Source organism: Dipodomys spectabilis, unplaced genomic scaffold (assembly GCF_019054845.1).
Source record: "Dipodomys spectabilis isolate Male_0828 unplaced genomic scaffold, ASM1905484v1 ptg000140l, whole genome shotgun sequence".
NCBI lineage: Eukaryota > Metazoa > Chordata > Mammalia > Rodentia > Heteromyidae > Dipodomys > Dipodomys spectabilis.
Window position 1 is genome coordinate 13,197,942 of NW_024870817.1, and position 25,651 is coordinate 13,223,592.

The following is a 25,651-nucleotide window of genomic DNA, read 5'->3' on the forward strand; positions in this document are numbered from 1 at the left end:
TGAGATAAGGACATCCCTATTAAATATCAAATAAAGACCTAGGTGAACAAAAAACCAGAATATTGCTTAGTAAGTAGAATTTCCTACAGATAGGCATGTTGTCTACTCTTGATTTGTTTTACCATAAATGTATTGAATCTTAGATTTAAAAAGTCTTAGAGAGCTACTTACTTTTAGTACTGGGACTGAAGCTTAAACTTAGGGTTTCATGCTCTTTATGTGTTTCTTGTTCATAGCTGCTGTTCTGCCACTTGAGCCATAACTCTAGTCTGGCATTTTGCTGGCAATCAGTGATAGAGTTTTATGGACTGTTCTAGTTGGGCTAGTTTTGAATCATGAGCCTCCATGTCTCAGCTTCCTGAGACTAGCTAAGTTTACAGGTGTGAGCCATCAGCACTTAACCTCTATTAGCATTTTAGGAGGGTTCTGTCCCATTACTTTTTGACAATATTGTGACTAGATCTAAAAAAACAACTGTACATAAGTTTCTCTGTTTATGTTAGCTCTTGCTCGGTCTATAGCTGAAGGTCTATAGCAAGAAGCACTCATTCTATTGAGTCCACAGTTCTCCTTCAATCACTCCTGAACATTGTCAACAATCTTTGGGGAAGGAAAAAGCACCTGAGACAAAATGACAGGTGCCTTGCTTTGGGGCGCTAGTGCTTTCTTAGCTACCAACACTGACACCATGCCTCTCTGAGAACAGCAACAATGCTTAGCTCTCTGTGGAAATGATCTGGGTGTTTCTAAAAGGCTTCAAATCTCCAACTTCGCCATCCCTCCAGATTAGCAATAAACCCTGCAGATTTTTTTCACAAGGTGGCTTCAATTTGATACTTCCGGGTAATCTTTCTCAATGATAAGATAAATTAATCCTCAGAAATAATGTCATAAACACTGAAATATATTAGCTTCTCTTCTAACAGAGAAAATCATAGGGTATGTACCATTTGGGAGAGCATTAAGAAAAAACAATTTCTTGACTCACTATTCTGGGGTTCTGAGAAACAGTATTTGAGGTATCTACTTGAGCCACAGGAAACTTGTGTGTATATACCCCCCACCCCCACCTCATGTTGGCAGAGCAGTTTACTGCTCTATCCCCTACCTACCATCCCAGACCATCATAGCTAGTTTCCAGGAGCCAAACATTCAAGAACAGAAGGAGGTATGGATCTCTGTATTTAAGCACTGGAAGCACTCCCATTGTACTCCCTTGAAATTCGTAAGTACTAAATAGGTGCTTGATATAATCTGGACAAAACTACATTTCTATCTGGATGTGGAATCTACTTACTCACTTAGATTCTGTGAAGGGACTATCCAATAGTTACCAGGCATTTCTTTAGGCATTTTTCATGGTTCTTTTGAATACCCAAATAAGACTTGCATCTGATCATAAGGAAAAACAAAGGAGCACTACTAGAATGGGTGACCCAGAAGTTGATCAACACCACAAACCTGACTCTTGATGGGCACTGTGTCCACTTTGTATCTGGTACCATCTCTGACCACCAACTGCCCCTCCATATTTTCAGGGGCGATTACTTCTTCTTTATCATCGGATGATATTTGAAATATAACTGCTACATCTCCGAATGTTCCAGCAAGCCTGGTTACATTGATTTGGATGGATCTGATAAAGTTCTTCCCAATGAGAATGGATTGGTGATTTGGACGCAGAGCAAATACACCATGCGGGTCATCATTTGCAGACACAGAGAACCACGTGATACATTTCTCCTGATCCAGTTTCCCTCCTCCCTCCACAGAAACAAGCTGGACCACACAGGTTTCCTCGATCTCAGGGGTGTCGTCTGGCAACAAGTAAACATCAAAGCTTGCTTCGCTCTCTCCATCAGCCATGGTGAAAAACCCATTTGTGGATAAAAAGTCTCCAGTGATGTCAAAGTCACTACTTAATTCCCAGTAAATCTAAAATAAAAGTGAAAAGAATCCAAGAAAGTTATTTAACAGGATATATGAATCCCCAACCCTTTAGAATGTTTTTTCCTCTAAGATACACAAAGGGAAGTTTTAATTACACCTTTATATATGTATGTGAATATATATGTATGCATGTATTTGTGTGTATATATATATATATATATACATATATATGTATGTATATATATATATATATATATATATATATATATATATATATATAGTGTCAGTGTGGGGCTTGAACTTGGGGCCTCAGTGCTGTCCTAAGCTTCTTTTGCTCAGGGCTAACATTCCACCATTTGAGCCACAGCTCCAATTCCAGTTTTTCTGAATAGTTTGTTGGAGGTAAGAGCCTGATGGACTTTTCTGTGTGGCCTGGCTTTGAACAACTATCCTCAGATTTCAGCTTCCTGAGTAGCTAGGATTACAAGTATAAGCAACTTGCACCGATCTGTATGCCTTGCTATGCGCAAAGCCAATTCTCCATGTGTGCATTAGCTTGGAAAGTATTTTAACCCCACCAAACTCTCACATACAATATACAGGACAAGATTGTTTAAAAGATTATCTTATTATTTCACCTATTTCTAAAGTAATTGGTCAACTTAAAGGGACAACGAGAAACAAGCTAACTTGAATATTCTTAATTCCACAAATACATTCATCTTTAGTTATTCAAATACTATTGGAAGATAAAAACTACATGGAAAGTTTGATGTTTGGCATTTTAATTTGTTTTTGCCTATTTTTAGTAAAATAGAATCTCTAAATGTTAACAGAAGATTTCATCATTCATTTCTCCAGAACATATAATTTCAGGTGAAGAAATCATGGTAAATCTTTAGTACAGGAAGAAAGGTTTTTTGTGGAGGAAAATGTCAAAGTCTGTTTTTCTAGCAAATGGTTAAAAAATCATATTTTTCCTGAGAAATGATTTGACCCATTAACAAAATACCAGTGGAACTTCCACAAGCATCCTCAATCTCCACCAATATATGCATAATTTCAACATCCTTTAAAAACTTGCAGCTGGGTACCAGTGGCTCACACCTGTAATCCTAGCTACTCAGGAGGCTGAGATCTGAGGATTGAGGTTCAAAGCCAGCCTAGGCAGGAATGGTCCCTGAGACTCTTATCTCCAATTAACCACCCCCAAACTGAAAGTGGTACTATGGTTCAAGTGGTAGAATGCTAGCCTTGGGCTGAAGAGTTGAGGGACAGTGCCCAGGTCAGAGTTCAAGCCCCACAACCGACCAAAAAAAAAAAAAAGCAAAAACAAAAAATACCTGCTAAAAGGAAATTTTCTATCAAAAAATAAAGCCCAGAAGAATTCAAGAAGTAATTTACAAAGGTCACTAAGGAGCTTAGGTAGGGAAAACTTCATGTAGTAGCAAGCAGTTATCTAGTCTTTCATGATTCAGTGTAAGAAAGGGCTTTGTAAGTAACTCTACCAAAACTTAGATGACAAAGGCTGATGCTAAATGATCTTTTTCTTTTTGACTTTTTTTCACTTTTTATTTTTATTGTTATTATAAAAATGATATACAGAGGTTTTAGTTGCATAAGTCAGGCAATAAACATTTGGACAATGTCACCCTTGCCTTGCTCTCTCCCAGTTGGTCCCTCCTGTCCACACTCACAAGTTGTATAGTTCATTTTCCACAGAGTGTCTGGTGAGGACCACTGCTGCATTAATTCACCTCTTGTCCCTCCATTCTTTTTTTCACTTTTATCTTGTGCCATGCAGATATCCCTGGCTATACATGAGGGATTGATTTCAGAACCTTTTCCCTCCAAGCTAAATGATCTTAAATGTGGGCTCTCATTATTTTCTCTAAAAATTCAGTGGCTTAGATTTATAAAACATATAAATATGTATATAGATAAGTAGAAAATTGAGAGTTTTTATACTCCTCTCAACCACCTTCATTAGGCAAATGGATTCTCTACGTAAAAAAACCATGAGCCAGGTGTCTTGGCTCACTCCAGTAATCCTAGCTTTAACCAAGATGCTGAAATCTGAGGATCATAGTTCGAACCCCATCCAGACAGGAAACTCCATTAGACTCTTTTCTCCAATTATCAGCAAAAAGCCAGAAATGGAGCTGTGACTCAAGTGGTAGAGTATTACCTTTGAGCAAAAGAATTCAGGGACAACACCTGAGTTCAAGTCCCATAGCTGGAACACAAAAAGAAAAAAGAAAAAGAAAAAAAAAAACAAATAAAAATAATACCTTAATCTCACCCAAGGTGCCTTTGACTCTTTTGACAAATAATGTGATGACAAGGGGTCCTTCTGCTGCCAGCGGCTCTGTGTAGATCTTCTTAGATAAAGACACGGGAGCAAAATGCACAATTCCATTGGGGTCACCAAACTTTTGTATCTAAAAACCATTAACCAAGAGCATAGTAAACAGGATTTGCACAGCTATGATTCAATGATAACATGTTAACACACAATTAAACTGAGGGAATGGAGACATGAAATGGATATCATCTGCCTAGCTACTCAGATGTTTTATAACTTCATTACTGCACTTACTACTGCCCAAAACAATTGAGTTCCTATTTTGCAAAGATAAAGGGAAAAAGTAGAAAACTACAATGGTAGAACTCCCAAAGCATAGCATGTTAAAGCATGACTTTTGCTTTATTTGTCTTGTTTTCTACATTTAATTGGTTAATTGTCCCCAAGTTCCTTTTGTGAGCTATGATTGCAGGTAAATAGAGGCAACAAAGCCCTATCATTGTTACTATTATACAATTGTAAATATTATGCCCCTTTTCTACCAGGGCTAGATATGCCCCAAAGTTCAAATTTTCTCTAATACTGTAAAAAAGTATTCATCACACTATTTAAACTTTAAAAAAATAAACAAGATTATAAAATGAACTACCACAAAAAGTGAGAAAGTTTGACCTGTAGTAGTTATGACTTCAGATGGCTTTGAGTATTTTCAAGTTAACATATGCGTATAGCATAAATGTATTTCCTGATAGTGCTTTAATTCCAAAATCTTATGAGAAAGAAGAGTCAGACTTACTGTTAATGTAACATCTTTAGCTCTGGAGTCCAATGTAGCTTTTCCTTTCACAACTGTAAGTTGAATTGTGAAAGTCTTTTCAACTTCAATTTCATCATGAGGATAGACAGTCAGGATTATGGTTCTTACTCCACCTTCTCCCTCTTCAAAATAAAAGGTGCCGTTCACTGGCTCTGCAAAGTCACTGCTCTGGAGCAGTAAACCTTCTTCAGAATCGGGTCCTACTATCTCCCAGTTCACCTGTAGGGGAGTTATTTTTGTTTCTTTAATATAGGAAATTAATTTTAGGCAAATAATTATTACAGTGTATGCAGTATTGAAAGCATACATCCATATAGAATTACTCTAAGAATCCCCACACAAATTCCTGTTTTATCTCCTTTTTATTAAAATTGTATTTGTTGAAATCATAATATGAACTTTGTCTCTTTAGAATATCAATTTTATGGATAAAACTAACAAGACAAGCACATTGACACACACACACACACACACACACACACACACATTAGTGGCTCATGCCTGTAATAGAAGATACTCAGGATATAGAAATTGAGAGGATAATGTTTGGAGGCCAGCCTGGGTTAAAAAACCCATCTTAGTAAAAAGGCTAGATGTGGTGATTCACTATTGTAATCCTAAGTATATAAGAGGTGTATGGGAGGATCACAGTATGAGATCTGTCTCAGGCAAAAACCGAGACAGTCCAAAAATTTGTTAAACAACGTGAGCCAAGCAAAAATAGTAGAGCAGCTGTCTATCACATATAAGCCTCTGAGTTCAAACCCCAGTAACAACAATATGCAAGTGTGTTAGGGAAATATAGACATTTTTAAAGTTTATGTCCTGTCCCGTGGCATGCCCCAACTCCTGCCAATCAAAGTGCCCTGGCATAAGACCTTAAAACTATGCAAAAAATGCGGCTGAGTGTACAGTCTTTTCTAAATATGCCCAATTTCCTACTGAAAGAGGAACAGAAAATTTCATGACCTGTTGTAAGAAATAAACGTTCATTTCATAATGAATGTACTGTCAGATTTCTACAGTCCAAAATGCATGTTTCCCCTGTCATCGATGAAAGAAAACTGGCCACTTGTTTCACTGGGTCCCACAGCTGTGCTCACAGCCCTGGTCACTCCCAACACGTCCCACACATCCCTGGTCAGCTTGGCTTCTCCACTGGTACATCTAACAGGATGGCAAACAAACTTGGCCAAAGCAGAACTCTTGCTTTTGCCCTCCACCCCTCCAGGCATTTGAACCTCAGAAATCAGTACAGTGACTTCTCACAGTGATCTAGAATTGATTACTATTTTCCTTTGCTTCCATGTTTAGCCAAATGAAATTTTCTTCCAAATTATACTCAATGTCCCTCCACTTCTGGCTCTCTATTGGCTCAGCCACCCAGGTTTTAATAGAGGGCATAGTTCCTGCCTGTCTCCACACTGCTCCACCTGCTCCCAGGCAAGCCCTTTTACCTCATAGTAGCACAGGGAAGCTACTAAAGATGAACAACTATGAGTGACACGTATTCTCCTGTTAATCTCCCTAACAGAATCCAGTTTGCATTCAGCATAGTCTTTAACCTGACTTAAGATCTCCATGTGCTGGGCGCCAGTGGCTCATGCCTGCAATCCTAGCTACTCAGGAGGTTGAGATCTGAGGATTGAGGTTCAAAGCCAGCCTGGGCAGGAAAGTCTGTGAGACTCTTATCTCCAATAAACCACTAGAAAACCGGAAGTGGTGCTGTGGCTCAAGCGGTAGAGCACTTGCCTTGAGCTGAAGAGAGCAAGGACAGCGCCCAAGCCCAGAGTTCAAGCCCCACAACTGACAAAAAAAAAAAAAAAGAGCTCCATGTGAGCTTGATGTGAGTGTAATCATAGCCACTCAGGAGGCTGAGATCTGAGGATTGCGGGTTCAAAGCCAACCTGGACAGGAAAGACCATGAGACTCTTATCTCCAATTAACCAGCAGAAAAAATGGAAGTGCACCTGTGGTTCCAAGTGGTAGAGCACTAGTCTTGAGCAAAAGAGCTCAGGGATAGTGTGCAGGCCCTGAGTTCAAGTCCCAGGACCAGAAAAAAGAGAGTTCCATATGTCCAAACACCCACTGTGCCCTCAAATCTGGCTTGTATGTTACCCATCACTTCAAATGCACCCACCCCTTAGGCCTCTCCTGCCTCAAACATGTCAGGCCTTCATGGTTCTAATTACTCCACTTACAGTTTAACTACTAACCCTTACCTGCTATTCCCCCAGCAGCTAGCACATTACCCACAATCAGGTCTTCCAGTTTATGAGTAATCATGGAGCAGATTATGGTTACCACACTCACACTCATCTTATTTGTTCCCTGTTAAAGTCTTTTTACTAAAGTGAGCAATGTTAGAACAGAGACTAGCTCTGTCTAGTTCACAAATGAGTTCTCCATGCCCTAGAACAAGGGTAGGCACACAGAAATCATTCCATACATACTTGCTAAACTGGCTAATTTTACCAGAATAATTTGCTCAATTTCTTACTTGCTCTAAAACATTCCCTAAGCACAGACTTGTGCCTCGTACCCTTCTATGGACTTCATCAGCCTCACAGGTCATTTTTCACTCATAAGATAATGAACAAATATCACTCATTCATTGTGACTAAATCTATTTGAGGAATAAGGAAATACACCATCAAACAGTTTATCAAGGATTAACCTTTAAAACACAGGAAGAAGAAGTCTACCTGGATATTTCCCAAGAGTCCTGCAGTCCTCTCCAGCATCAAGGATAAAATCATCGTGGAATTGGAGTTAGGAATCGAGATTTTGCTTTGATTGAGAAACCGAACAATGCCAAACGAAGAGTCACTCTCAGCAATGGTTATTTTGCTCACAAGGTGGCGCCCGAGGACCGCTCCACCAGTAGCCCCAGTGAGGAGAATTTCAATTGATTCTTCAAATTCACTGCATTGCAAGAAGCAGTTCTGTGAGTCTAAACATGTTAAAAATGCTTCTAAAGTCCAAATAACAACTCATTTTCCAAATTGGTCATACATATTCATACGACAGTCACCCAGCAACTGGTAAGGAGAGGTGCCGAGCAGAAAGCCTAATATAGACATCATAACCACATAACCTAGGATAACTGCCATACAACCCCTCTTTCTCACAGCTCAGAGCCCAAGGGGGTGAACCAAAGATGCTTCCATATTGAGACTAGACTTTTGAACAACATAACTTATATCCTCTATTTGAAACAAAATGACATCTACATCTAGGAGTTCCCTAGCCCTTCTCTTCCTACCTCAGGTTACCCCAGTCTTTTTCCTCTGTCATGAAATGACATGATATGAAATACACCTACTGTCAACACTACAACATCCCTGCCTTTCATATGAACACACACACACTGGTTCCTATGCTACCAACCTCTCATCGTCATCAGTGATGGAGACATGTATAAAACTTAAGTTCTGCCCATGTTGGAAGGTAGCGGAGCTGCCATGCAATGTGTAATCCACTCCTCCAGGAAGAGCAGACGCACTCTGAGAGATGAAGTCAGCTGTCACTCGGCCGTAAGTTCCATGCAGCCTCCGCACCGGGATGGCAACCATCCCCACATCTTCCTCCACTGCAACGGAAATGGAGGACTCATTGAAGTGCCAGAGAGAGCGATCGGCTTTCATAACCTTCAGCCAGACTAAGCCTGGCATTGAAAGATGACCATGCTCATTTTTTCTATAGGTCAGTGAATTTTTTATGGCTTTTTATAAAAGAAAGAATATGCTTTATCAGATGTGAAAAGTTACAGTGAGTAGTGGAGGGATTGAAACAACCTACTGAATCATTAGCATAGATATTCTTCTTTTATTTGCTGCACCAATAATTGACTCTTGCTGACTGAGTTACTTCAGACAGACATGATAAACCCTGCAAGTATGTGGAAAATAAAACATTGTGGATTGTTTCCACGCCTCTGTTTGAAATGGCAATAATGTTATTACATTGTATAAATTCTTTAAAAGTCTACATATGCAAATAATTCTACTTATTAGATAAATAAAATCTACTCGTGAATATGAAAACATATAATGAAAAACTGATTTCAATTAAAAAGTTCTTTGAAAATACCTGTATTTCTTGGCCTACACTAACCTCTGTATATTAGGATTTCATTTAATAGAGATTACACACTTCTGTTAAATAGTATTAAATTTTAATTATAACTACAAATATGTGTTGCCAAAATCACCCAAACATAGGGAACCAGTCAGGCATCAACAAAAAGTACAAGTCAAAGTCTTATATGTTTCTTGATGCAAAATTATGAACAGGAATGTTACTAGCTATAGATTGAAATTCATAAAACAGTAATACCTTCCAAGCCTCATCCATTAGACAATCATTAGAAATCAACTACTAAAGTATTTTCTTAATGCATTTTCAAAATGTTGAGAGAACCAAAAACTTTTGATAGAGGTAACTGACTAATTATAGAAGTAAGAAAATGTATTCATCATAACACTATATTCATATTCTGCATTTGAATAAAATCATTTTCCTTGAAAAGCAGTCATATCTTCCAATCTAGATAGGAACATAGCCATATTAATTTGGTATTCTGCTTCCAAAGGAGAGAGTTGCTAATGCTAGGAAAGCTGCTTAGAACACTTGAAAAAGCAAGATCATGGGGTAAGAAACTACCTATATCTTCATCCCAGTAGAATACTCATTTCAAAGTAACTATTCACTGCAAAGAGAGTGTGCACTAATTTCTAATCACATGGGAAATTAAATATTTCATAACTAGAAAGATTTTAAATATTTAAGCCAGGAAGATGTTTAATAATTCTCAAGTCAAATGTTATTTTTCTAGAGTGATTTGCTCCTGCTTATGTGAACTTTGCCATACACAGAAATGTTTGAAAATTAAACTAACTAAAAATATATTTTCTAAATAAATAAGCAAGATGCTAGTGGCTCATGCCCGTAATCCACCTAGTCCTCAGAAGGAAGAGGTTGGTAGGATGATGGTTCAAGGCCAGTCTGATCAAAACAAAGAGATAGAGTACCTGACTAACTCTTGTAACTGTAGGCACAAAGGTAATTATGGTTTGAAACCAACCAGTTTAAAAAATATTAGACCTTATCTGAAAAGTGCCTAAGGCAAAAAGAGCTCAGGGAATGTCTCAAGTCATGAGCATGTGCGTACACAAACATACACAAACTAGGCAAATTTACACATGAAACTTCAAATCAAATGTCATGATCAAATACTTGGTAATTCAGAAAATGGTGGTAAGTTTTTAACTGAACCTACCTTCAAAGGCAGTATACTTTGGGTCAAATTCAATGATGCCCTCCACATTATCATTTTGTAGGATGATGATTTGAACAGTGGAGATGGTTCCTAGTTCAGGAGGTTGATCTAGCTGAAGTCCATTTTCTTGAATGGTAAAATCATATCCACTTGCAAAGTCAGAGGAAACAAAAATTTCAAATACAACAAAATAAAATAATGCCAACATACAATTATTTATTATGAATTGAAAGGTCCTTTTGGTTACTTTGTCTTGCTTTTATTAACTACTGTAATGCTGTGTGTATGCGTGTGTCTGTGTGTCTGTATGTTTTTGTGTGTGTGAGTGTGCCTATCCTGGGGATTGAACTTAGGATCTGGGCACTATCTTTGAGATTTTTGTGTTCAAGGCCAGTGCTATGTTACACTGAGCCACAGAGACATTTCCTGCTTATTGGTAGCTAATTGGAAATAACAGTCTCACAAACTTTCTTGCCTGGGCTTTGAACCTAGATTGTCAGAGATCAGCCTCTAGGATTATAGGTGTGAGCCATTGACACCAGGCTTATAAAAGACTTTTTAAAGACTCTCAACATTAAGATATTCTGTCTGGAAATGATGCATTGAAATGTTTTCTGTTCTTTTTGCAAGTATTGATGTCAGTATGGTATCAAAATTAATATAAAAGTACTAAAATCACACAAGGTAAAATAATAATAATAATTAAAAAAAAACAGGAGGAAATATGGGAGGAGCTATCCTAAAACAAATTTCTATGGATCTGTACTGCAGACTTGCTGAGCAAAGGACTGAGAGACTCCAAGACAGTAACCAGAAGGCCTGAGGTCTCACTGTTGGCTAGCAGTTACTCTAAAGAATTAATGGGTACCACACCCATAGGACCAAGATTCAAGAAGATACTTGAACTGAATTGGGACCATTGCTGTGTGCTTTAATCTAGAGGGTACCTTATACATGTAATGATATAGTTCAGCATAGACATTTTTAAACTGATATCACTCTCATTGAACAAGCTTCATTTCCAATTCTTTATGCCACTTAAATTCATGGAGTTAAAAGGGGATATTAAACCTCTTTAATCTTGTACTCCTTCCTTCAATTCCCAGTTCAACAACCTACCAGGTGTTGAAAGAGTTAAATAAGATTATCTTTGAGGTACAATTAGGAAACTGAAGAGTAAAGTATTAAGTGACAATAGGAGCTGAGCTGAAAAGGCCCAGGCTATTTCCTTAACCAGTTATAAGATGGTCATGTCCTGCTCAATTCCTTGCCCACCCTGAATGAATTCACCCATCCAAAAGATATCCTTCCCACTTTCATGGAATTATGAGAAAACTGGATATATATATATATATATATATATATATGTGTGTGTGTGTGTGTGTGTATGTATGTGTGTATATATATATATATATATATATATATATATATATATTACTTAGTCCTTATTTTCCCTTCCCTTTTATACCCTGCTGTAATGCCACAAATCTAAGAATTGTTTCATGGCTTAACAGTATCTGTATACAGTATACAGTGCAGCTTTTATCCTCCCTTCCTCCTTCCCTCCCTCCCACTCTTCATTTTTTTTTTTTTTTAGTCCTCCTTTTTACCTTCCCTGGAGATCCACCTTTGTAATTGTGAGAGAAAAGTCCTCCGGGCCTTCAGGTTGGTCATCATCAAGGATTGCAACACGCAGACTTTTTGCCACCTCCCTAGCCTCAAAGACAAGCTCTCCTGACATGGGCATGAAATCCAAGCCTGCCTCTGCTGTCCTGCTCACAGTCTCATATGTGAGCACCACCAGGCCAAAGTGTCCAGCCGAGCGGACAATAGTGATGTTGACCTATTGGAAGAGCATATTCTGAAGATTGGACAATGTTACCTGTAACTAATGAGTCTCATTAGCAGAATTCTGCTGAAATTAAAATCAAATCTATGAAAGCGTAAGTTATATTAAAGGAATGACTAAATTAATCCAAAGTGATATGAATACTTAAAGCATCTTTTCATACCACACCCACCTCCTGTGTTTCCTCTGACACTTGTAGTTGCTCTTGTGCAAATGCAAACTGGCCATATGGGGAGTCACTGGCCACCATGGTGATGTTGGCAGAATGGCTGGTGACACTCAGCTCAGCTCCTTCACTCGCCATGAGCCGAAACTCATAGGAATGCTTCTCCTCTGGAATGTCATCATCCAAAGTCTGGGGCAGGACAAAGAGCCATAAACACAGGGATCTAGTGAACATAAGGAAAAGTGCCTATCCCTAAAGAACAGCTGGAGATTTAGATTCCCTACTGTTAACCTCCCACCTCCAAATGTAGTCATACTCACACTCACACACACACAAACAATTACACACAATCACAGTCACTTACATAGAATCACAAACACAATCACACCCATACAACCACACAATCACTCAGAAGGAATTACACATAGTCACACTCATCATCACTCACACACACTGACACGCACAGATGAAAGGCTGCCAGCAGCCAGCAGCATCAATACCTGTATTGCTACAGTGGCCACAGACTGCCCATCCTGCAGGGTCAGTTTTCCTGCTGTTTCAAGAAAGTCTCCGACAGTCGGAGGGAATATTTTCCAGAATACTGTGACCTCCCCCAGAGAACCAGGGCCACGAACAAGGCTAGAGCAACATACAAATGCATATTCAGTACATTTTCACTGATGCCACTTTTCCTAAATATTTGCTGTTATTTTTCAACACTTCAAGTAACCAAGAATAATATGCCTTTAAACAATCTTGCAAATCAACTACAAATCAATAGAAGGTCTTAAAATTCCAAGATAGTAATATCCAAAGTATATTTTGACAGATATTTATCTTGATCAAAATACTGACCAAAACTAAGCACTGAAAGTAGATTTATTTATTTATTTATTTATTGTCTCTGAGTTTCTTTTGCTCAAGGCTAGCACTCTACCACTTGAGCTTTAAAGAAATAAAAAGAAAGCTTCATGCTGGGCACCAGTGGCTCATACCTATTATCCTAGCTACCCAGGAGGCTGAGATCTGAGGATCACAGTTCAAAGCCAGCTAAGACAGGAAAGTCTATAAAACCCTTATCTCCAATTAACTACCAAAAAGCTGGAAGTGGAGTTGTGGTTCAAATGATATAGTGCTAGCTTTGAGCAAAAATGTCAGGACAGGGCATAGACACTTGAGTTCAAGCCCCAGGACCAACACTACACAAACACACACACACACACACACACACACACACACACACACGCACATATATATACACACACTTGCATACATACACACACACACACAAAGTGTCCCTATATTTTTACTTAATACACAAATACTTATTTTTACTTAATAAGCAATATAAAATAAGAAAAACATAATATAGGTCTTTCAAAAACAATTAACATTTCATGTATTAAGTATTACTTTTCAACAAATAAAGTATTAACTTTCGATGTTTATGAAAAAGATAAAGCATCATATCAAATCTAGGTACCTCACTGATGGTTGTACTATTCCTCACTTAAAAATGTGGGAGAGAGTAGGCTTGGTAGTAATCCTAGCTGCTCAGGAAGCTGCGGTTGGGAGGATTGTGTTTCCTGGGTAACTCAGTCAAAATTTCATGAAGCCCCCCACAGACAAGGCATGGTAGTATGTGCCTGTCACTTCAGCTATGGTGGGAAGCATATATATGAGAATTGTAGTCCAGACTGCCCTGGCCAAAAAAAAAGTGAGACCTTACCTGTAACATAATAAGAGCTATAGGGCTGAAGGTATGGCTCAAGTGGTAGAAAGCAAGCACAAAACCCTGAGTTCAAACCGCACTATGGAAGGAAGGAAGGAAGGAAAGAAGGAAGGAAGGAAGGAAGGAAGGAAGGAAGGAAGGAAGGAAGGAAGGAAGGAAGGAAGGAAGGAAGGAAGGAAGGAAGGAAGGAAGGAAGGAAGGAAATCATAGATATGAAGTGATCCTGTAACCACATGTTTAATGATAGAATGGGACTGAACGCATATCTTAGCTCTCTGTGCTTTCCTTGGTGTAAATTATGCAAACCACTGAGTCCAAAACCTTCCTCATGATCTAACTTCAAGGTGCATCAGGCTGTATTTTTAATCTGCATATAGCTTGTTCTATTGTGCACATGATGGTCAGTAAAATGCATGGACACTAAGTGTGTGCAGAGGGTGATGCACTAGATTTTTATTGAAATAACAGCTCATATGGACTCATGAGCCAAGACAAATAATGAGGCCTGACCTGATGTAAGCAGTCCCATTATATTTGGCTGAGGGTTCTCCAATCAAGATGTGCCTAGATGATGGAGCTATGCCAACTTCTCCTGATGCTCCTTTATCACTTCGGATGATGATTGATGCACTACCTAAGATGAAAATGACACAGACCATTCTCAAGCAACTATACATAACTATGCACACAGACTAACTAGTTAATACTCCTGACCATCAGAAGCAGACACTAATACCCTTGCTTGTCCAGAGGATGTTAAGGAATGCTGAGACACTGAAGTATTACACACTGGCTTAGGATAACATGCTTATGAAAAGGGCTGGGACAGACCATCATCTCAACACCATTCCATGATAAGAGGTCTGCCAGAGGGAGGGGAGTCACCAGTATAGGAACCAGTGCACATCTCACAGCATTGCTGCACGGTTCTGTCAGCTGGCTCTGTTGCCATAGCAAGAATTCTGTGGAATGCTTTTTAAAAAAATTCTGACTACCATTTGGCTAAAGATATTTATAAAAGTATCATATTTCTAATAACAAAGAAATTAGACCTGTATCCAGTAATTTGAGTATCCATATTGTGATCTTGCAGAATTTTGAAGAAGTTGTTTTCCAGAAGTACACATTAGGGTTGAGTGACCAAAAGAGGTAGATTATTGTACTTGCAAATTCTTGGCAATGGATCAATAAAAACAATGTCAGTTGGACACATGTTAAGCACTTCTATATGTTGGTAAAGGAGTTATATGAAACCCTAAAACATAGTTATTTTTGATTCTGGTTGGCCTGGGCGACATCAATCCTGTGAAGACTTACAGATGAATGTGGCACAATGATATGATTCTTAGCAGTCTTGCTGAAAAGGATTCTAGATTGAAAGGCAGAAAGAGGACCAGTAGGGTGGGACATGCCTATAATCCCAACCACGCAAATTCAGGTGACCTAAGCAAAAATGTGAAACTCTATCTGAAAACAAACAAACAAACAAAACGAAAGGACTAGAAGCATGGCTCAAATGATACAAAACTTTCCTAGCATGTATGAGGATGTGAGTCAAATTTCCAGTACTGTTTAAAACAGAACAAAATAAATATAAAGTGTAGGAAAAATTGCCACCTTACATACATAAAACAATGTGATCTGTAATTTTAAGAATTTTCTTAACTTTTCTATCACAGACCTTGTTCAGGTCAAAGGATTTTTTTTTCATTATTGTAATGGTGATAGAGAGGGGTTACACTTATATAAGTCAGGTAATGAGTACATTTCTTTTTGAACAGTGTCACCTCTTGTGTTGTTTTCTCCCAGTTTTTCCTTCCCGACCCCTGCTCCCCAGAAGATGTATAGTTCATTTTCAACATAGTGTCTAGTGAGTATCACTGTTGCATTTGATCACCCTTTATTCTACCATTTCTGTCCTCCCCTTTACCCTCCCCCAAACAGATAAACTTACATACAAGACAAAAGGTACAGAAATAAAAAAGAGAAATAAAAACATTAAAGAAATAAAAAACAAAGGAGAAAAAAACCCAGAGTTTTGAATGCACCAAAGGACATGAAAAATTAACTAAGGTACCAGTGGTTCCTGTCTGTAATTCTAGCTACTCAGGAGATTGAGATAGGAGAATTGCAGTTTAAAGCTAGTTCAGCCAGACAAATTTGAGAGGCAAAGAGCCAGAAGTGGCGGTGTGGCTCAAGTGGTAGAACACCAATCATTAGTAAAAATAAATAAATAAATAAATAAGATTAAAAAGTCAAGTCAGAGTGCCAGGCCCTAAATTCAAGCCCCAGAAACCTTGAGAAAACAAAACAAAACAAAATAAACAAAAAAAACAACCAAGCTTTCATAAAAGTTTCTCATCCATAATAATAATTCACGCCTGTAATCCTAGATACTCAGGAGGCTGAGATCTGAGCATCACGGTGCAAAGCCAGCCCGGGCAGGAAAGTGAGTGAGACTCATATCTCCAATACACCATTAGAAAACCTGAAGTGGCACTGTGGCTCAAGCGGTAGAGTGTTCGCCTTGAGCTGAAAAGCTGAGGGGTAGTGCCCAAGCCCAGAGTTCAAGCCCCATGACCGACCAAAATAAAAAAAAAAGAAAAAGAAACAAGAAACAAGCCACCATATGGACCACAGGAAAATGAGAACAATGCCTATTTCTAAAAAAAAAACAAGATATCTGGTACCTAATTTTTATTAGGTGTAGGCAGTCTATAATATCAAGCATAATAATATATGAAGTATGAAATAGTTTTTTACTATAAAACTAATTGATAATGATAGATATTTTTAATGTAAAAATAACCATTATTGGTGCTTAAGAGGTAAATGTAACTTAATGTAATTAGAAATTTTCTGCTTCATGTTTAATGATTGCCTAGTATTGTTATATTTATCCAGTCTCCTACTATTGGGCTAAGTATAATGAGGCTTTTGTATTTTATTTTATAAACATTGCTGCAACAAACACATTTATTATTTTTTAAAAAGAAACTAACAAAGTTTGGAGTATTTGACCTAGGGCCATGGCAACATCACTTAAAGAACATTGAGTATGATAAGGAAGGAACTTTAAAATTATTTTCCTATAACAGAAAATGGCATCTCTAGATTTTAGGAATTAGGAATCCTAACATTGTCTGTCTTTGTAACTACTATTTGATTAGTGTTTTCTGAGGGTCTATTTTGTAATTTCCAAAAATGTGCATTTATCTTACCTTTTATTGGCGATATTTCTACCTCATTGACTGAGACGAGCTGGATAGTGAAACGCCGGTCCTCCTCGAATGAGGCGTCTTGAAGGGTATGTAACACAATGGTCTTCTGAGACTCAGCCTGCATAAGCAAGAGTAATGACACATTAACCCAATGCCACTTTAACCCAAGTGAGCAACTGGAAGCTCATGAGTGTTTCTAAGTACTCCCTTCTAGAATTATAGCTTTTGTACAAGAATTATTATATAAAAATGAGCCCTGACCATAAATTCTACTTCAGGTTTCTTTGCTTTTCATTTTGTCCTGGTCCTGGGGCTTGAACTGACAGCCTGGGTGCTATGTCTGAAGGCTAGTGCTCTACCACTTGAGCCACAGCTGCACTGGCTTTTTGATCCTTAATTGGTGGTAAGAGTCTGATGGGTCTTTTCTCCCCAGACTGGCATTGAATCTCAATCCTTAAAGCTCAGCTTCTGAGTAGTTAGGATTACAGATGTGGGTCACAAGAACTTATCCCAGTTTAGGTTCTTCATGGGAAAAATGGAAAGAAAGATTTAACACAACTCATAAATTCAGACACTTTAGGTCTCTTTCAACTTCCATGTTTTTTTAACTTTACATTCTGCATAGAAAAAAAAAATCATCAGATGTTTGTCTTTCTCATCCTGGACTTGTTTCACTTAACATCATGATCTATAAGTACATTCATTTTTTTTCTCACAACTACAAAATTTTATCATTCTTTAGGGTTGAATTATATTTCATTGTGTATCTATATCGTATTTCTTTTCTTTTTCTTTCTTTTTTTTTTGTCAGTCATGGGGCTTGAACTCGGCCTGAATGCTGTCCCTCAGCTCTTCAGCTCAACGCTAGCACTCTACCACTTGAGCCACAATGCCATTTCTACTTTTCTGAGTGGTTTATTGGAGATAAGAGTCTCATGGACTTTCCTGCCTGGGCTGGCTTTGAACCCCAATCCTCAGATTTCAGCCTCCTGAGTAGCTAGGATTACAGGCATGAGCCAGTGGTGCCCAGCTTATATTGTATTTTCTTAATCCACTCACTGGTTATTGAGTAATTAGTCTGATTCTATAACTGGACTATTGTCTGATGGTGACTGAAATTTTTTCAGGTATATAACCAGGAGTTACAGCTGGATCATAAGGTAGTTCTATTTCCAGTTTGTTGAGAATCAGCTCTATTGATTCCCATCATTGCTGGACCATGTACATTCCTACTAACAATAACATAAAGGTTCTTTTTGGACCTCATGTTTTTGTCACAGGAGAAAAGTGTGTGTGCAAATAGATTTTCAGCCCATAGTTTTGGGACATTGTCACAAAAGACAGCGATAAATGAATGTTCTGGGATTTAAAAGATGAAAGACCTGGGAAAAAATAATGTTAAGAAGTCAGAGCCAGAAAGACAAAAAATACATATTTTCCCTTATATGTGGAAGCTAGATTTAGCTTATAAACTTATAAGTAAATACTTTGTGTAGTATATACATATATATACACAATTTGTGTAGATACAGATGAATTAACTGAAATACAGTAGATTCAAGGAAGAACTCAAATAATGTAATTTCTTAGGAAGGCAAAGTCAAAGTTCAGTAAAGTAAAACACCAAGTAGTGGGCATTCAAAAGGGATGGAGTGAAGAAGAGAAGAAGTGGAGAATGCCATCAAGAATCCAATGTCGGGGCTGGGAAGGTAGCTCAGTGGTAGAGCACTTGCCTTGCTTGCATGAGGCCCTGGGTTCGATTCATCAGCACCACATAAGCAAAAAGAAAAAAGCCGGAAGTGGCGCTGTGGCTCAAGTGGTAGAGCGTTAGCCTTGAGCTGAAGAGCTGAGGGACAGCGCCCAGACCCAGAGTTCAGGCCCCATGACCGGACCCAAAAAAAAAAAAAAAAATCCAATGTCTATATTATAAAATTAGGAAGAGTGAAGGAAAGGGTGAGCAGGAGAGGGCTGGTGAGAATGATGAAGGGTGACGTTAATCAAGATAAATTATATTCATAAGCTGCTGTGTTACATGGCAGCTCCTTTGCACAACTACTAAAAGATAATACAAAATAAATTTTAAAGAAGGTGACAGAGAAATTTCACAGTGGAATATACTCTGAAACTCTCTTCTACTAGAAACTCAGATGTACTTAGTTGCAAAGCCTCTAAAAACTAATTCACAAAAAATCTCATTTCATTCAATCAAGACTTTCCAAATTTATGAATACAATTTTTTTCACTTAAATTTCTGACCATTTGTTACTATTCTGCACAACAGTAGTATAAAGCAACAATTCAAGGAGTACCATTGGGTGTTATTTCAGGAAAGTGCTTTTCTCTTAAAGCAATTTAGAGGGGGTTGAGTTTCACTAAAGAAAGTTGAGGTGGCAACTTGTTCTTTCATTTGAATTTTTGTAAATGCCAGCTTTTTTTAAAGAGCACTTTGGAAGTGTCAGGATGTTGTGTGGGTTTTTTGCAAACACTATTTAATCTGCATGAGCTTTGGCTTAGGGTAAGCAGTTAGTTATTTTGCATTTTGGAAACCAAAAAGTAGGTGAAATTTTTAAGTATTTCCTAAAGTTGCATGGTATTCCATGGTAGTAATGGAGAGTTCAATAAATATCTAATGCGTATTTCAGGGACAACAGTGACCACAAGGGGCTGCACTAAATGCCAGCACACACAGCTGCTGTGTTCCAGTCCTCATCAGCAATTCTTCCTACTTCTACTTCAGTTCTGGATTTCCACTTCACAAAATGTAATGTGTAGGATGGGTGCTACTTTGCAAGAATGAAATTACAGAATTCCTACAAGTACCCTTCCATAAGATTGTCCTTGAAAGTGGAGGGGACCTTCTAACCCTTCCTTGTTCTCATGGTGGAAGGTGGAGACGCACACAAGATGAACTGTTTTCTCCTTTCCATTCTTAAATTGTATTTTAATTCATTTGGGGGGCAGCTAAAGTACTACCTCAATCATTTCATCAGTGAAAAAGAATGTTAATAATTCTGAATCTTTCTGAGTTTGAGATTGTCAAGGACGTTGTGTTATGGTGGTATAAAAAAAGCACTATTTTGACACAGCATCAGAATAATCAGAAGAGGCAGCAAGCATATTTGAAGGGAAAAATGTCCCAAGCTTGGTGATCAGACATATGCACTGACTACAGAAGGAGAGAGTTGGGGTGAAATGGAAAGCAGGTAACACCACATGCTGTCTGGTTTGGCGTTTGGCTGACTGATTTTGCCCTCAATCTAGAGAGGAAATGTGAAAAAAAATTTATTAAACATTTCAAATATGTAGGTTGCTCTCTCTCTCTCTCTTTCTCTCCTCTGTCTCTCTCTGTCTCTGTCTCTCTGTCTCTGTCTCTCTGTCTCTGTCTCTGTCTCTCTGTCTCTCTCTCTCTCGCCCCCCCCTTTCCCTCTTCCTCTCCCCCTCTCGATCTCTCTCTGTTTTCCTGGTTCGGGCTACATGTACCTCATCAAAATCAAGGGTCCCATTCAAAGGATGGAGGTCGTCCTTGGCCTTCTCATCCACAATCCAGCGCAGTCGCACAGCTCCTTTTCCTCCAGGAGACCGAACAACAGTGAGCGTCACATAAGAGTCAGGATCATCAGACCAAAGGGACTCATCAATCATTACCTAAAAGAAATAAAATCCAGTAAGGCAAATATTCAAGAAATTAACACGAATAATAACTGAAGAAACAAGCAAAACTAGCCAGGCGCTGGTGGCTCACTCCTGAAATCCTAGCTACTCGGGAGGCTGAGATCTGAGGATCGCTGTTCCAAGCCAGCTCAGGCAGGAAAGTCCGCGAGACTCTTTTCTCCAATTAACCACCAGAAAACCGTGGGGCTATGGCTCAAGTGGTAGAGCGCTCGCCTTGAGCTGAAGAGCTGAGGGACAGCGCCCAGGCCCAGAGTTCACACCCCACAACCAAAAAAATATGTTTCATCCAACCTAATATCCTTTCTTTCCTGAAAACTCAACTACTTAGCATTTTCCCTCCTCTCCCACAATTAGGTAGAGTACGCAACTAAAATCTGTCATAGATTATACACCGAGGTGATGTGTGCTGCCACCCTACTTGTAGCCTTCCCCGCTCTCCTCTTTTCCCACTAGTCCGGTGACAACAAAGTGCTCAGGACCTAGGAAGTTAGACCCACAAGAAAGAAGAAATTGATTGCCTGAGTTGCATTGGGTGAAGAAGTGTCCACAAGAGTCTGATTCTATGGATACAATATTTTAGTGCAGAAGTCACATGTCAATGATTAGGTCTCAGATTCTCAGTGTCTTGGCAAATCTGCAATGTTGCTTTTATGAGCAGCTTATTATTTTTGACAGGTCTGTATTAACAATCCTATCTCATTCTTCCGTACTTAATCTCTGTGACTAAGTGATGCTAATGGAAATTTACTATCTCTACAATTATTTATGATTTATTTAAAGTCAAAATCAAAATATAAATTAACGTATAAACACCATAAGGTTAAAATGTAAATACCAGATTATCAAGAAACTTCGGTAGAAGAAAGGCAGCATATAAGGAAAACAACAGCAAAGGGCTGAGTAACTAAATTACCAGCAATTAAAGCAGCAACTGACATGTGCAGAGTTTAAAGCCAAAGTATAATTATTTTTCTACAAATCAACTCAGTAGGGGCGGTTAACCTAAATCTTCCTTTTAGCTCTTAAGACAAATCAGAAATTTGAGGCCAATCTAAAAAAATAGTGTCCCCAAGCATCCTTACAATAGGTTTAGAGCATTAAAGTTTATGACAGCAGTTAAATCGTTATTTATGAATATCTGTTCATTTTCTATCATAGGAAGATAAAACTAACAAACACTTCCCAAACACTTTATCTAAACCTATAACTGTGATGAAGTACAAGGTAAAAACATTATTACAAGCTTTCACTAATGGAAGATTAAATCGAATGCTAAACCACTAATTTTTTTTCATCTAAGCTCAAAAAGTAACAAAGGTATGTTTTAAAAGTTAAATTATATTCTGCTGTGTGATAAAATGTGCAAAGAACTATTGTATATATCCAAGAAATAGTGTGATGAAAAATATGAATACTGTCTGTCTGAGGATAATAAAATTATTAGAAACATTTACTCCCTCTTTATATTCTTCCTCCACTCCCAAACCCCAAAGGTAGGCAATAGCTTCTCCTGGGGCAGTTCACTACTCCTTAAAAACATTTTTGTTTAGTTCTTTTCCAAGGAAAGAAAATCATTTGACTGGGCTAAGTATGAATATACTCTTTCCCTCTTATAAGCTAACATTTTCCCATGAAATTGAAATCTCAGCGACTAAATCATTCAGCAATTATTAGGCTACATTTAGTTTTGGAGCATCTGAGAGGCTCAGCAATGACAGACAAATTGTAAATTGAGACTCAAAGCCATAGCACAGTGTAGAGAAGAGGCATTAGAGGAAGTGTCTTGTATTTCAAAAAGGATCCAGATAAAGTAACTACAGAATGGGAATTATACATTCCACTACATAATTGTGGAATATGGAGACAGACGAGTTGCCAAGTATGTGGAAATTATCTAAAATTTTTCACGACTTTTCATCTTTGAAATTCCTTCAAAGGGTAAAGTTGTATTGGTTATAACACAATCATAAAAGTAATTATAATGGGGTTTCAATTGCTTTAAGTGGAAGGTGTAGTGACAGTTCAGTACTGGTCAGCCAAGCCAGGCTGCACAAATATTCCATTCTCATGATTGATTAAGCTTTATTTTCCCCCCTAGTGGATTAAGCTAAAATATTTGGGAGTCCACTGTCAGATCTTGAAAGAAAATAGCTGATAAGAAACAAAAGGAAAGATTTATGGAAAAATCCACAAGCTAGGTGCCCATCATGTTTTGTTTGATAAAAGTTACAATAAATACCAGAGAGAACAATGAGTAATATAAATTATTCAAATTCACCAACAAACCATACTGATGCAAAACTGAGGCTTATGATCAAATCCACCTTGAGACCAGGATGCTAGTCATCAATGAGACATGGGGAAAAAAAAGTGTTCAGGGTCTATTACACCCCATTGAAAGGAATCTGGTTCCCATGGAAACTGCCTGATAGTTATGCTTCTCATTACTGTCAACTCTGAATAGCTTAGGGATTTGCCCCTACCTCAGTCGCCAATTCCAAAGACTCTTTAAAAGGGACTTAGACATGAATGGTGATGAAGTTTCTAAACAAAATTAAATGACATTTTTCTACATAAAAGTATACCAAAAAAATTTCCTTGAGCTAGTACTCCACTGACAGATTTAACTCACAGTCTTTTCTTCAAATCCAAATATTCCAAATGGAGAGTCATTCTGGGGAATAGCAACCGTAACCACAATATCTTCACCAAGTCTGCCGCCTCCAGCCACACTGGTTAACGAGATACTGAAGAGCTCCCTGAGTTCAAATTCAGCATCATCAACTATGGTGATTTCTATCATGGCAGTAACCTATAAGGGAAAAGAAGAAAAAGAAGGAGTGAAGGAGAGAGGGAAAGAAAAAGCAAACAATGAAATAACAAAATTCCCTCTTACCTACATTTAATTGCTTAAACATCAAAAACATATTTCAAAAGAAAAAAACAAAGGTTGTGCTTATTATATTCCCAACAATTTTAAAGTAATATATATGTAGTATTTAGAAATCAGAAATTTATAAAATACGTTATTGTCAAGATAAAATAAATTATGTAAGTAATAAATATAGTGTAATTACAGACACACAAAAAATTCTTTTTTTTGCCCTGCTACACTAGCTGTCATTGTAAAACAAACAGCTTAATGTGTTTGACTACATTAGTTAAAAGAAAGCATAAAGTTATCATTTCTTTAATTGAAATAAATGACATTGGCCTCAGATATTGTCCTTGAAAAAAGGCAGGAAGAAATACCAATTTTTCTGTTCTTAGATGCTTATACCAGGATTAAGTTCACTTGTCAGTATCTATGTTGGTTTTTTGTTATTTTTTAGTGTACTGTTTCCAATTATTTCTTTTGTCTTTTTTTCTCCTCTAATTTATTCCCAGTGGTCACTGTATTTCCACTTACTAATTAGATTTTAATAAAACAGCTTATAGCTGGGTGCCAGTGGCTCACGCCTGTAATCCTAGCTATTTAGGAGGCTGAGATCTAAGGATCGAAGTTTGAAACCATTCTGGGCAGAAAAGTTTGTGAGACTCTTATTTCCAATTAACCACTTCCAAAAAAAAAAAAAGAAGAAAAGAAAAGAAAAAAAAGGAAAAAACAGCCAGAAATGGAACTGTGGCTCGAGTGGTCACATGCCAGATTTGAATGAATAACTTTCAGGGACAGTTCTCAGTCCAGAGTTCAAGAGCCAAGACAGGTACAAAACAACAAACTTAAAGATGCCTAGTTCACAAAATTCTTGGAGAAAGTCTGGCAATTTTTTAGGTTATTATTCCTAACTTTAGATTATATTCTAATATTTGAACATAGTTTTAAAGTTCCTTTTCTATTATTTGGATGGATTCTTAAATTACAAAGAACATTTTTAGGAATGAATTAACAAATATGAAACAAACTGTAAATTTGAAATTTTAAATATCCATATTTATAAATACTAAAAAATAAGCACAATAAAAGTAACTAAAAACCATAGAAATAGTCTAGTTTACCAGGCAGGTTTTATGCATGTATATGTGTATGTATGTATGTATGCATGTATTTACATATTTACGTGTATGTGCCTGTGTATGTGTGCATATCCTGCTTTGTATCTTCTATTTTAAAAGGAATCAGGTAAGGAAAATCAGAAAAAATGATGAAATTATTGCCTTTAAGCATTCTTTTCCTATAACCATTAATAGATCTTACATTCACTAAATAACACGTTTGACCTGGAAGAGAAATGAAGTATAATGAATTTAGTAATCATTTATGCACACTCATATGATAGAGGCATATACATGTTTGAAGGACAACCAAAAACACTACTATGTTCACGATAAACTTACTTGGCCTTCTGCAAATTCAAGAGTCCCATGAGATGGCTTAAAATCTTCCAGACTGGCACTGTCTGGTGTTGCTTCCCAGTAAACATTTAGTGACCCATAGCTTCCTGCCAGCCGGACCACAGGAACCCGAAGAACATTGAAGGGAGGAGGCTCTTCATAGGCAGTGATAACACCATCAATATCCTTCAATAAAGAATGAAAATTGAAAGGTGAGACAAAAGTGTAACCTCCTACACCTTCACATCCTAACTTTATTGTTCCCATTTGTATCTTTTGTGCTATATTTTCTAATCAGAAAGCAATAGTCACATAGAAATGAATGATCATTCTTTTAGCATTCACTATAAAATTGAATAAAGATAAACTTGCTTAATCCTTTGGTC

General features: G+C 37.7%; 1 protein-coding gene across 1 annotated transcript in view; it reads right to left on the bottom strand.

Annotated features, from left to right (window-relative positions):
* Adgrv1 (adhesion G protein-coupled receptor V1) overlaps nt 1-25,651 on the bottom strand; it is a 479,179-nt gene that overhangs the window by 327,035 nt on the left and 126,493 nt on the right. Inside the window, exons 56-69 of the mRNA XM_042690972.1 lie at nt 25,269-25,451; nt 23,566-23,745; nt 20,742-20,906; nt 17,262-17,379; nt 14,551-14,674; nt 12,809-12,947; nt 12,315-12,497; nt 11,904-12,136; nt 10,294-10,442; nt 8,403-8,604; nt 7,718-7,937; nt 4,992-5,231; nt 4,182-4,331; nt 1,462-1,935 (exon numbers count right to left, since the gene is read on the bottom strand). Of these exons, the coding sequence (XP_042546906.1) occupies nt 1,462-1,935; nt 4,182-4,331; nt 4,992-5,231; nt 7,718-7,937; nt 8,403-8,604; nt 10,294-10,442; nt 11,904-12,136; nt 12,315-12,497; nt 12,809-12,947; nt 14,551-14,674; nt 17,262-17,379; nt 20,742-20,906; nt 23,566-23,745; nt 25,269-25,451 (2,760 nt within the window). The remainder of the gene's footprint in view (nt 1-1,461; nt 1,936-4,181; nt 4,332-4,991; nt 5,232-7,717; nt 7,938-8,402; nt 8,605-10,293; nt 10,443-11,903; nt 12,137-12,314; nt 12,498-12,808; nt 12,948-14,550; nt 14,675-17,261; nt 17,380-20,741; nt 20,907-23,565; nt 23,746-25,268; nt 25,452-25,651) is intronic.